The sequence below is a fragment of the Cajanus cajan genome, chromosome 3 (assembly GCF_000230855.2).
Source record: "Cajanus cajan strain Asha chromosome 3, NIPB_CcT2T_4, whole genome shotgun sequence".
Lineage (NCBI taxonomy): Eukaryota > Viridiplantae > Streptophyta > Magnoliopsida > Fabales > Fabaceae > Cajanus > Cajanus cajan.
Genome location: NC_138519.1, coordinates 66,674,917 through 66,689,198, shown reverse-complemented (window position 1 = coordinate 66,689,198; position 14,282 = coordinate 66,674,917). Strand labels below are relative to the sequence as shown.

At 36.3% G+C, this 14,282-nt stretch overlaps 1 protein-coding gene across 1 annotated transcript; it reads right to left on the bottom strand.

The window, feature by feature from the left end:
- Positions 1 to 3,370: 3,370 nt before the first annotated feature.
- On the bottom strand, positions 3,371 to 6,061 carry LOC109816146 (uncharacterized). The gene has a single exon (XM_020381036.2). It carries the CDS (start codon positions 6,059 to 6,061, stop codon positions 3,371 to 3,373), a length of 2,691 nt encoding a protein of 896 aa, XP_020236625.2.
- Between the last annotated feature and the right edge of the window lie 8,221 nt (positions 6,062 to 14,282).

Here is a 14,282-nt window from a genome sequence, read left to right as displayed (position 1 = left end):
ACTCGGTTGGCATCCACAGATTATCACACTCAGCTCAGTCTATGATCAACATTGAAACCCGTATGCAACTAATCATGAACTAAAGCTCTAATATGACTTGAAAATGTCTAAAGTACACACACCATAAACATTAAGCAAACCTCAATCCAAAATTGATCACATACAAAACAAGTATTCAACAAGATTAAAAACCATGCTCTAGCAGGATATTCAAAAAGATGTACCAACCAGAGTAATCCAAAGACAATTAAAATACTGAAAATAACAACAGAAAAAATAAATTGCAAACAGAGGTGAACTAAGGTGAGCTTCATCTATTTCCATCAAATTTGGTCATCTTCCTCAGTAAGTGCTCAACCGCATCTGCATCAGCAGCTCCACTCCCCCACATTTAGAAGCCTGGTCCCCAGGCCAACCAGTATATGCCTGCAAGTCCTAGTAACCAGAAGTTGTGAAAGAGTATAATCATGAAGAACATGGTGAGCATAGTATACAATGATGACCATACAATTATATCAAAAATGAAGAACAACCTTAGACCAAAATTAACCACAAAGAAACATGCTTGAAAACAGAGAAATATAGGTTCAGGAGAGTGCTCGCGCCGAGCGCAGCACAAACTCGCGCCAGGCGCCATCTCAGAAAAAGGCCAACGAGGTTCAAATTCTGATACCGCGCCGAGCGCAGCACAAACTCGCGCCGGGCGTGGTACTCTGAAATGGTTACATTTTGCCTAAATTTGCTTTGAAGGGAACCTTGTAACCAACCAGAACCAGAATTACCTCATATCTCACACTCCAAACAAAGTATAACCTATATTTACTCATTTCAAACATGATTCACACACTTAACAAATAACACAAACAATACATAACACAAACAACATATAACACAAACATATTTACATATAAACAAACAAGTCACAAATAGCTATAAATACTCAATTTGCCATTCTAATCCCCGGCAACGGTGCCAAAAACTTGTTGAGATTTCCGTTGAAGTACTTTTATTTATAATTATAGATTAGGTTACTTCCCTCAACGGACTCAAACACGGCAAGTGTACCGGCCGTACAAGTAGTAAAAATATCGTATCCACAGGGATTAGAAGGTAAACTAAGCATTCATTGGCTACTTGTGACTTGAGAACAATCCCAATAAATATGAATATGAATTTAAGAACAAAACTACTGGAATTGTTAAAACACAAATGAATGAATTAGAAATGAAATGGGGTGAGAAATGGTAAAATGGACACTTGAAGTTGTGGGGGTTTGATTTCACCAAAGAAACACTAGTGAATCCTATGTCTCTTATTACATTCATTGTTCAGTCAACCATAAATTTACTCAGACCTAATTCCTTAGAGAAAGAGCCTAGGTGCAAAATATTGAATATCAATCCCTTGAGTACTCAATACCTCCACCCGCATTACCGGTTAGGGTTTTAAGACTACTAATGAGTCAAGCCCTATCCCTAGGTACAATTCCCACTAGGCATATGTTCATAACTAGTTTCAAGGATATTTCCCAATACTCAATGAAACCTTAAATCATGCAAAGGGTGATCAAGCCAAAGCAAGCATTAAGCATAGAATCATACACAACAAGGAATGAAACAAAACATATATAACATTAAACACAAAAGGATTACAATAGAGTTTGTTGGTTACATCAAAACCCCAATACAATGGATAGAACCTCTCAAAACAAAGAGGGGAAAACTAAAATAGAGATGGAAGAGGAAAGGAAGAACCGAAGGAATGATCCACCGTGGGAGGCTTCTGAAGCCTGAGAATCCCTCCTGCAGCGCTCCTGGAGGCGCCCCTGGGCGAATGAGGGAGAAAACCCTCGACATTTTCCTTTTATGCAGCCCGAGGAGACAAATTAGGGTTATTGCGCCCGGCGCGTTACACTTCGCGCCCGGCGCGGGCTTCCCCTGATGCTCAATGTGCTCTCGGCCTTGAATTGAGCCCGGCGCAATTATAAATTGCGCCCGGCGCGAGGTTCCCAAAGGCTGAGAGTACTCTATTTTATGCCCGCCCGGCGAGATTAATACGGCGCCTGGCGCGGTTGCCTGCTCTGCTCCTTAATTCTTTTGTTTTCCACTCCTTTAATCCTTTTTTTCCTCAATTCTCTACTTGAATACCTGCATATACAAAAGAAACCAAAATGAGAACAATTATATGCAATGATACAAAGAATGGAAGAATTTGATCATTAAATCTTGTATAAGTCTCATCCAAAAAGAGGTAAAATTGAGACTTAACACATAGCTTAACTGTAACTCATGGGAGACTCAAACAAAACTGACTGCATGAATCAGTGATGACTCTCAATGATTGAATTTTAACTGTTTGGCTCACTCCCTCACACGGCTTGGTTAAGTGCCCTGGATGTCAACAACTTCAGACTCATTTCAATTTCACTTGAACATACTTGAAGCACACAATTAAAGTCAAAAATGTACAACCACTTGTGCAACAATGTAGATTTCCAGATTAGCAAACAATGCTGATTGAAAACTTGAACCATGAAAATGCTCATTCCAGAAAGATTATCAATTTGATTCCCAAAAAGAATTTTGTCATCACCACAAGTGGACACAAAACACATTAGATACTAATACGATATTTGTATGAAAGCACAACAGAAATCAAAAGAGAGAACTTAAAACTTACCTTGAATCAAAGAGAATGATGGTGTGTGTGAAAGAGAAGAAAGCGAGAGAAAATGAGAACACCAGGTTTGAAAGTGTTGGGAATGAAAGACAAATAAAGGGATAACTTATTTTCTGTTCTTGGATTGGTCTTTCTCAATTTTTTTTTTTTTTGAGGCGCTCAACCCTTTTTAGGCGCTCAGCCATTTGGGTACAGAGAGCATTATAAAGAAAAGCGCTGAGCGCTTTGAAAACGCTCAGCCATTTGATGCAGAAATCTCAACTAAAATGTTTTGCTGATATGAACGGTTGAGCGCCTTGAAAAGGCTGAGCCGTTTACCCCCTGTGAGGAAAATTTATCTACAAAGTAGACACTGCAACCAAACGGCTGAGCCGTTTTTAATGGCTGAGCCGTTTTGTCAGTTTTGTGAACTTACCTGGAAGAAGCACATTTTGTTCTCCTTTCACACTCCCACTTCTAGTTACCTTCAATAAACTATAAAAAGCATAACACAAGAGAAAAGAATGTTGAAGGAACAAAACATTTGATAGAATGCATCATCAAAACATCAAATCACAAACTCAACTCTTCAAAAGCATAACTACATATGTAAAGTATTAAACTAAAATGAAGATGAGAATTCAAACCAAAATGGCTGGGTTGCCTCCCAGTAAGCGCTTCTTTATTGTCATTAGCTTGACACTTCACTTAGTCATGGATCTTTGAGATGAATGACAGTGGTAAGTTTCTCAACCTCACCACCCAGATATGGCATAATTCTCTGACCATTCATCATCCAAGATCTTCTAGAATTTGGTTCTTCCAACTCCATTGCCCCAGAAGGTATAGCTGATTTCATCACAAAGGGGCCTGACCATTTGGACTTGAACTTTCCAGGGAATAATCTCAGCCTAGAATTTAACAATAATGCTTGTTGGCCTGGTTGGAAATTTCTCTGCACAATTTTCTTGTCATGGTAGGACTTCACCTTACTCTTGTAAATTTTTGAGGATTCATAAGCCTGCAAACGCATTTCTTCAAGTTCATGTAATTGAAGTTTCCTCTTTTCACTTGCAGTTTTCATATCAAATAAATTTAATGACTTCTCTACTGGTGTGGCTAATGAAAATTTTCTTTCAGATTCCAAACACACTTCATCCATCACATCCACTCTAAAACAATCTTTCTTGTCATTTGGGTGTTTCATAGCTTCAAAAATATTAAAATTCACCTCATCACCATGCACCCTGACCTTGAGTTTGCCATCATCAACATCTATAATGACCTTAGTTGTCTTCATGAATGGCCGACCCAGAATGAGAGGAACCTCAGAATCCTCTTCCATGTCCATGACAACAAAATCAACTGGAAACCAAAATTTATCAACCTTAACCAAGAGGTCTTCAACAATACCATGAGGGTACTTAATAGATCTATCAGCCAGCTGCAGAGTCATCTTAGTAGGTTTCACCTCCACATCACCTATCCTCTGTAACATAGATAAGGGCATAAGATTGATGCTAGCCCCTAAATCCAATAATGCCTTGCCCACAGAGAGATTGCCAATGGTGACTAGCAAAGTGAAACTCCCTGGGTCTCTAGATTTTTGTGGAAGTGACTTTTGAATTATAGCACTGCAACCTGCCTCTAATTCCACTGTTTCATCTTCACTCAATTTTCTCTTCTTTGTCAGAAGCTCCTTCATAAATCTTGCATAAGATGGCATTTGTTCCAAGGCCTCTGCAAAGGGTATGTTGATCTGTAACCTCTTGATTATATCAAGGAACCTTGCAAATTGGCGTTCCTTGTCTTTCTTTGACGGAGCATGTGGGTAAGGTAGATTCTTCACAGGAGGAGGCCTACTAACTTCTCTCCCTTTCTTCTTGCTCTCCTCCTTCACATCTCCATCTCTGCTCTCATTCTTCTCACTCTCTTTTTTATTTTTCTCATTTTTTTCTGCCTCTTTATTCACCTCCACCTCTTTCTCACTTTTCAACTCAACTCCACTCTTATCTTCATCCACTCCATCTTTATTTTCTCTCAAATTATCACCAATCCCCTTTCCTATCACAGTCCCTCTCCTGGTTGTGATTAACTGACAATACTCTTTAGGATTGACCTGTGTATTGGCTGAAAAATTATTGCTTTGCTGCTCTGCCAACTGCTTAGCCAACTGCCCTATTTGTACTTCTAGATTTCTGATAGAAGCTTCAGTATTTTTTTGATTGGTTGTGGAAACCTGGATAAACTGTGTAAGAGCTTCCTCCATTTTTGATAGCCTATCTAGCTGATAAGAAGATTGATTTTGATATGGCTTCTGAGGAGGTTGCCTTTGTGATGGCCTTGCTTCTTGCTTCCACTCAGAATACTGGTTTTGATTATTCCTCCAGCCTTGATCCTGATTATAATTGCTAGAGAAATTCCCTTGCCTTCCTGGATTATTCATGTAATTCACTTCTTCCTCCTGTTCTGATTCAGAGATAGTGCAATGTCCATTTGGATGATCACCTGCACAAAAATCACATCTCATTACCTGTTGAGGACGTGAAGATGATCCTACTTGAAGTTTGGACATTTGCTTCTTTAACTCTTCCATCTGCTGAGAAAGAAGCTTATTCTGGGCTAGAATTGCATTCTGAGTATCCAGCTCTAGAATTCCCCTTTTTGTAGGCTGGCTCCTATCATGGTGAGCTTGGTAATCGTTGGCTGCCAAAACATCAATAATAGTGATTGCTTCCTTAGAATCCTTCATCATCATTGAACCACCTGCAGAAGCATCCAATAGCATCTTAGTCTGTGGTCTTAACCCATTACAGAACATGTTGAGTTGTGCCACATCATCAAACCCATGATTTGGGCATTTCCTCAGCAAGGATTTATATCTCTCCCAAGCTTCACATAAAGGCTCATCAGCACCTTGAGAGAATGTTGCAATTGTTGATTTGGCACTTATATATCTAGAAGGAGGAAAGAATCTTGCCAAGAACTTCCTTTCTACATCCTCCCATCTAGTTAAGCTCTGATTCGGATGTGCCTGCAACCATGTGTTGGCCTTACCTGTCAAAGAGAAGGGAAATAATCGCAAATAAACTGCTTCTTCATCTTCTCCAGGTATACCCATAGTACCAATAAGCTCATAGAAAGTAGACAGATGTGTGTAAGGATCTTCATGGTCCATCCCTGCAAATTGATTGGCAGTAATGAGAGATAGTAATGCTAGTTTGATCTCCACCCCCTTGGTTGGCCTTGCTATACTGGAAAAATGCCTAGGACCCAACTGATGATTGTATTCTCCAAGGAGTCTCCTTGGCTGATGATGAGGTCTATCACCGCCTGGTCCTTCTTCAGCCATTGATTCAGGAATAAAATGTTGAGCTGAAACTGAAGTGGAAGTACCCTCCATTTCTTGTCTCTCCTGTTCAAGCTTCCTTTATCGCCTTCTTCTGCTATTATTTTTCCTAGCTGTTTTCTCAATCTCTGGATCAAATAGCAACTACTCAGCAGGAATTTTTCCTCGCATACAAAGACTGACTTAAACAGAAAAGTTAGAACAACAAGTAAAGAATATATTTAACAAATGAAAACTAAACAATATATACAATAAGCTCCAACTAGAACAATAGAAATCACAATTATCTTGACACAAGTCCCCGGCAACGGCGCCAAGAAACTTGTTAAGATTTTTTTATAGGCAAGCGCACCCAAGTCTCTGTAGTATGAATAAAAGGTTGTCGAACCTCAGGGACTTGTGAGATAAACTTAGATTTCTATTATATTAATTGATGCTTATGAATTGAAAACTGGAATAATTACACATATTCAAATTTGATATAGATGATTTTCCAAGTTCAAGAAACCACAGAGTAATTTGACTTAAAGAAAAACAGATATAAGAAACAGTTGGGATTTGATTTCATCAATCTCCCTCCTATGCATTCCTATTGATTCTTTCTAAAAATTCCATTACCCATTGCCATTGAGTTCACTAAATTCATTCAAACCCAATCCCTTGGTATAAGAAATTCTAAGATATTTAACTAGACGAATGATCCCTCACTTCATTCAGTTTAATATCTTGCATTAAGAATCAGAACTTGATACAACTATTAAGTTCAAGACCATTCCTGGCTCTCAAAACTAATAGGTGATTCGTTCCAAGTCTGGGTTCAGAAAACGTTTTCCAACCAAATCCCAAACCCAAAATTAGAGATAAATGATCAGTTTATCAAAGCATTAAAAACAGGAACAAAATCAGTAGCATAAAGTAATGGATGATATATATATTTGAATCAAAGAGAAATACATAGGAGTTTGATGATTACATCTATCCCAACCCTAGAGATTAGTTCTCCATTTTACAAGAAAATCACCAAATTACAAGTTGAGAGGTAGAAGAAGAAGAAGATCCTTTGAAGATTCGCGTCCCCACGAGCTCCAGAGTACTCTGTTTCTCTCCTCTCTCTGTTTTCTTTTTTCGTACAGCTTCCCCCCTTACCTCTCTGTTTTTTTCTTATATATTAAAACAGAGTGAACAAGAGAGAGACGAATCCACTCAGGGCCTTGAAACGGCTGAGCGGATTGGGAGTTCTTCACCATGAGGAAACCTCAAGGGCTGAGCGCCTGAGATCCGCTGAGCGCTTTAGAGGCAGAGAGCACCCCTTGTTCCTGGATGAAATCCGCTGAGCGGATGGGACTGGCTGAGCGGATTGGAGGCAGAGAGCACTCATTCTCCTCCAGGGGCCAATCCGTTGGGCGCTTTGAAGTGGCTGAGCGCCTTCAGTTTGGGAAGTTCTCTGGCCTGAATCTGCTGAACGCTTTAGAATGGCTGATCCATTCTTCTCCAGGTTTCAAAACCTACAAAATAAGCACCAAGTTGGATCAAAGGCTTCCTATTCCCTGTACTAACATTAATCAAAAGCACCTCTTTGATTCTAAGCATATATAGATCAAAATAATATCAGTATGTACACAAAATGTGCTAGATAAGTGTCTCAAGTGAGTATTAAATCAAACTAATTAGACACTTATCAGGTAGGAAGTGAGTTTTATTTTCTAAGTCTGTGGTGCTAAATATGTGAGTTGTTTTGGTTTAAGATTGTAGTGGGAAGCTTGAATGTGAAGTTGAGGTGTGAGTTTGGAAGATTTGAGGTATTTTTGTGGCCTTAGATATATTGATACACTATTGCTGTTTGGTATAGAGGATATTTTTGCTACAGTTTTGTTGTGCTAGTATGAGTACCGTATTAACAAATTTAAATTTTATGGTCTTCACAAAAGTTGTAGTCTTAGACGTTATCTTTCTAATGGAACTAGAATAAAGTAAAACGGAGGTCTAGAACTCCAGTTATAGTTATTTTGGTAATCAGAGGCTAGTTGTAAGCATTAAATATATCTGTTGTGATTTTTGAATTGTTAGCTAAGAAGAGGATCTATTCAGAATCTTATGTCTTCATAAGATTTATAACTTATTCTTTTATCTTTCTTTTGAGATAGAATTGAGATCATTGGACGAGTGTAACTCTCTAGGTGTCGTTTCTTGCCAGTTATTGAAGGGACATGTATGTTATCATGATGTTTTTGAGTTATTAGGCAATGCAAGGATAAAACTGATTTGGTTATGATAGCCTAAGGCATCGTCATATGGATTGAAAGGTTGTTTAAGGTTGTATGATGCTATATGTGGTAAGGTTGGTTCATATACATTGCTATGTGGAGTAAACGATGATGGATTCGTACATGATTAGGTATAGTATATACATGAATGTTTGAATTAGGTGTTTTAATATGATTTGATATGCATGTATATTGATATGAGGATAGATGATCTTATATATCAATTAGTGGGTGTTTGTGTGTTTAGTAAGATTGACCTTAGGATGTGATATCATCAAATTAGAGATGAGGATGCTAGACAGTTTTATGCTAGTTATCTAAGTGTGATTCTTGATTGTTTGAGGTGAGTGTTCTTGGCCCTGTAATTTCTAGCGGAGGTATAACGTAGATCTACCTAAGGTAGAAGTTATGCTTAAATGGGAGATACGTAAAGTCAATTAGTGAGGTTAAGAGTTTTCTTAGGATAATTTATAGGAGATTTACTGAGTAAATTTCTAAGATAGCAGTTCGAGGTTTAGGCTGCTATCATTTCACTCGCCTCTACTACAGGAATTGCTTTTGCTTTCTTTTCCTCTAGCTACTAAGATGTTTCAGTTCACTAAGTTTTCTTTTACCTACCCATGAATTCAACAGTAGTTTGAAAGGTTAACCTATATCGAGGATCCCCGGACCTATGCTTATTTTCAACTCCCCAAAGCATTTCGTCGCTTACTTCTCTAGTTTGCTTACTATTTGACTAGATTGACTAGGAAAGAGTTGCCTTTGTATGAGATAATAAATATGAGAGTAGGTTTCAAATTCTTAAGGAAAGATTGATTGGTGCACCATTATTAGCATTGGCCGATCTTAGTAAGCCTTTTATGGTATATAATTATTCTTCTAAGATAGGTTTGGACAGAGTGTTGATGCAAGCAGGAATAATAGTAGCTTATGCTTCTAGGAAATTGAGAATTCATGAGAGGAATTACCTTACCCATGACCTTGAGTTAGCGGTTTTAATATTTATATTAAGATTTGGAGACACTACCTATATGATTCTAAGCTTGAGGTATTTAGTGATCATAAGAACCTTAAATATCTTTTAACCAAAGAAGTTGAATATGAGATAAAAGAGATAGTTGGAATTTCTTAAGGAATAAGATTTTGATCTTATTTATTATTTGGCCAAAGCCATTGTGGTGACCGATGTTTTGAGTAAGAAACCTTTATATTTATCTTCCCTCATGATTAGAGAGATGGATCTTTGGGCTCAAGTTAGGGATTTAAGTTTGACTTGTGAGATTACTCCTAGTAGTGTAAAACTAGGTACGACTTGAGTAACGAGTGGATTGTTGACGGAAATTGGAGAGGCATAATTAGTTGATTCATTTTGGTGACAAAACATGAGGCTATAGGACAAGATAGTGGATGAGAGTTTGCCTTGGATGTAGGAGAGTCGTGAGATTTAGATACCGAGTATGAGTACCTAGTAAACTTATGCCTAGGTGTTTGATCTTTGGAGAGGGTCATAGAAGTAAAGCTAATATTGTGACAGATGCCTTGAGTAGGATGATCATTCACCTATCATTTTTGATGATGTAAGTGTTGGATTTAATTGAGGAGGTTAAAAACATAAGCGTGATGTATAAGCTCACCCTTAAGAGCATTGGATTGGGTATGTCAAAAGCAACTAGTGAATTAATGGATGAGATTAGAGAAGCCTAGGAGTTAGATCTTTTCTTAGTGAACCAAGTGGAGAGAGTTAGTAGGGGTATGGATAGCCCTTACAAGTGGAGGTTGATGGTGTTTTAGGGGTTCGAGGATAGAATATATGTGCTTAGTAACCTTGAATTAAGAAAGATGATCTTAGAGGAAGGACATAAAAGTACTCTTAACATTCATTTAGGAGCTACTGAGATGTATCGGGACCTTAGGAGGATGTATTAGAGTGGTGCAGCGGAAACATGGTGGCCTAAGATAAAGAGAGGAGTAGAGGAATTTGTATACTCGTGTTTAGTATGCTAGAAATCTTTAGGAATTTTTGTAGCACTTAGACGTCTCATTTTGGAAGCGAGATGGTGTGTAGATAGACCTTAGTTATAGGTTTGTCTGAGATGCTTAAGAAATTGATTCTTTTTGGATTATAGTGGATAGACTCACCAAGTTTACTTGTTTTACCCTTGTTGATTATAGACATTTCTTGGTGAAATTGATAGAGTTGTACATCTATATAAGGTAGTGAGGTTGCATAGGAATTAGAAGGCAAAATGCGAGGAGTCTACCATTGCAAAAATTTCGGGGACGAAATTTCATAAAGGAGGGGAGAATTGTAACAACCCAATTTTCACTAGGCCAAAAGCCCAATTAAGGTGGTTTAGTAGCCCGGAACGGGCCGTTCCAAATTACTAAATAGACCTACTTTTGGTAGCCCAGAATGGGCTGTTCCGGATTTGGAACGGGCCGTTCCAAACCATTAAAATTGCCTATGATTCTTAGTTGGGAACGGGCCATTTCCAACTGGAACGGGCCGTTCCAGATTTTAGAAATGGCCTTTGAACCTTATTGAGAACGGGTCGTTCTGGTTTCAGAACGGGCCGTTCCAAAATATGACCGTTGAGAGTTTTAATGCAAACCCCAAAACGGGTCGTTCTGGTTTGAGAACGTGCCGTTATGGATGTGAATTTTACACATGACGTGAGATTTCAGAACGGGCCGTTTCGGATTTGAAACAGGCCGTTCCGCGATTCCTGATGCCTATAAATTGAGTGCTCTACCACTCCTAAAATCATATTTTTTAGTTCTGACTTCTTTTAGTTCTGATTTCTTTCTTCTACATTCTCTTATTTCTCTTCTACACTCTCTAAAGATCGAGGGGCACTTAGAGAAGGAGACCAAGAGATCTCTGTTTTAGTTTCAACCGCTGTTTATCCAGGTACGGGAAAAAAGAGGATTATTTATATGTAGAGTTACATGATAGAATTGGGTAGAGAAAGAACCCTTAGGATTATGAGTAATTTTATAATTATTTCTGTTTGAAGAATTATTGATCTTATGTGATTCTATATGTATTTAGGACTATGAATATATGATTAATTTGTAAAAATGATGCTCTGGGAGAGAGAACGAAATTATAGAAAAGTGCCTGTAAGTTAGGTTGTGGAAAATTGGATTATTTCTGTTTGAGAAATTGATGATCCCATTAGATTCTGTATGTGTTGAGGATTAGAAATATATATTTATTTTGTAAGAATGATGATCTAGGAGAGAGAACAAAATTGTAAAAAAGTGCTTTTGAGTTAGGATTTGGAACAATTGCGGCTTTTACTATTTATGTTTAGATTATATTAAATTGGTAATTCCATTGATTATTATATTAATTTATGAATGTATTGTTATATTATTTGTTAAGAATTGATGATCTAGATGTGAATTGCTTGAAGGGTGTGTAAACCCTTATTTTGTTGGACTTATCTGTTGTGTATGTGATATGAATTTGAGTTGTGAAATGAGATGTGTGGAATGTGAATGAGATGTGGTTGTGGATCCTCATACTGATGACCAGGGGTGAGCACGGCCCTAGACTGTTAAAAAGGTAGCGTGACCTTGGCACAGTGTTATGTCAGGGGTGAGCACGGCCTTAGGCTACTAAAAGGGTAGCGTGACCTTGACACAGTGTGATGTCAGGGGTGAGCACGACCCTAGGCTGAAGGGTAGCGTGACCTGGACATAGTAAGATTTGTGATGATTGTGATTGTGATGTTATTGTGGTTCCTCACACATATGACCAGGGATGAGACGAACCTTGAGTAAGTGATGCTACAAGGACGAGCGTGCCCCTGACATGGTGTGAGATGAGTGAGGCAATTAATACGTATCACTTATGTCTAGAGTGGCACGACCTTGAGGTGGCGTGACCATTGGCATAATGTTAATTGCAAGACTTGTGATAGACTGGTGTGATTGTGAAATTGTGATGTGAATATGATGCATGATTGATAGAATTAGAATGTATGGATATGTTTGTAAAGACTTCAATAATTGATGAGATTATGTTGTGTTTTTCCTTGTGTGCTTTATATATAAATATTTTCTTTTCTCACCGTACAATTTGTGGATGTTTTAGGTGAGGAAGATCCGGCTTTGAGTGACATCTAGAATGTCAACTGTTGAGTTGTGGGTGTGCTCTGATATTGTGACATCGAGGCAGAAAATTCTAGGATATGGAATTTTTATATGGATTTAGAGTTGTATTTATTATTTTTAAAAATAATTTGTAAACTCTCAAGTTTTACTTTATAAATTTCATTTTTAATTATTTTGGTTATTTGTGAAGATTTTATGTGAACCCTTTTTACCAACGTTGAATATTTTATTCTTTAGTTTATTTACAAGATTTATTTATATATGTGTTGGGGTAGTTAGGGTGTCACAATTTCTACAATAGTAGAGAATTTTAATGGATAACGATTAAAATATTACACGTGGATGATGATATTGAATCGTAATCTAATATTATTGTTTGAGTATGGGGATATAAAAAATATGATGTAAAATTTAATGGATTATAAACAAGTCTCTAATCTCATAGACTAAATTACAAATATATAGAATAATGAAGGATCCAAATTTTTTTTTTATTTAAAGACCTCATTAAAAATTCTATAAAAAAAAATCAGAGACCAAACAATATATATTAAATTTAAACCATGGATTTATTTTTATGTTATAAATATTTACATTTGATATATATATATATATATATATATATATATATATATATATATATATGGTTTCAAATTTTATTACATTTATCTTATAAGAACACGCACAATTTTCTGAATCATAATGACAAATTTTTTCCTCATTAGAATTATCCTCTTGACTTATTTGAACTATTTCTTCTTCACATTCACTTTAGGTCTCATGTAAAAGTAATTTAGAAATCTGAAAATTTTGAAGATTTTGACAATCATATATATATAGAGAGAAAGGAGAAATCTACTTACTCAAAGAGTAAATTTACCTAGACTTACACCATTCAATAATTCATATTCTATATTAAATTTTAACAATTCAACCGTTAAATTAAAATTTCTCAATGCATAAAAGTTTTAAAGTTTTTTTAAAAAATTAAAAATATTTGATACTCCATTTTATTAATTCAATTGACAAATAATCGTATAAACATTTTATATATTAATTTAAATTTATATAATAAAATATTAAATAATTTTTAAATTTTTTTAAAGAATTTATAGATTTAATTTATGTATTAAGAATAATTTAGATAACTTTAAATATTAAGAATAATTCAACAATAAGATAATTAAAATTTGTAAAATTTGAATTATTGAATAAGATATACGGATGGTGCTTATATGCAAAGTTATATAAAGTATTAGTGTTGTGAGAAGGAAACGGGAGTCACTTTTATTTGGTAGAGTGACACATCACAAGCGGTCTTTACATGAGAATCAATATTACAGTTCATTTTTTTTAACAAAGAATGAGAATACAGGTAGCAGTATTATCAAAGAAAAATGCTTCATCCCAAAAAATGAATAAAAAATTGATTTAAATAATAAAATATTAAATTAAATAATTATTTTATAATAAATTTATTTAAAAATATTAATATTTTATTTATTCAGACACTAATTGAAATTTTGTTCGAAATATATAACAATGCTTATTAGCATTATCAAATGCAAAGTTATTATGTGACGTAACATTGTGTCTCAATTAATTATGTATAATCAATGTTCTCGATCAGCACTACCAATCATCCTCAAGGAGAACCTCTCCCAGATAAAACACATTTCATTAGCCATTGTAACATGACAAGATAGTGTCTGCATAAACTTAGCAATGGATATGAAATTAATCGAAAATGCTGGAATATAAAGAGCTACATAAAAAAAAATAGCGACTCAGATAGAGGAATATTGCCATGTTGGTAGCACAGGTTTATTGTCCATCAGGCAGCCTGAAATGGGTAGGATTGATCTGTAGCTCGGAATCCAGTATCCAAG

Bases quoted from the DNA above. Each gene is read 5' to 3' on its own strand.
- LOC109816146 (XM_020381036.2), bottom strand. From the start codon at position 6,061: ATGGAGGGTACTTCCACTTCAGTTTCAGCTCAACATTTTATTCCTGAA.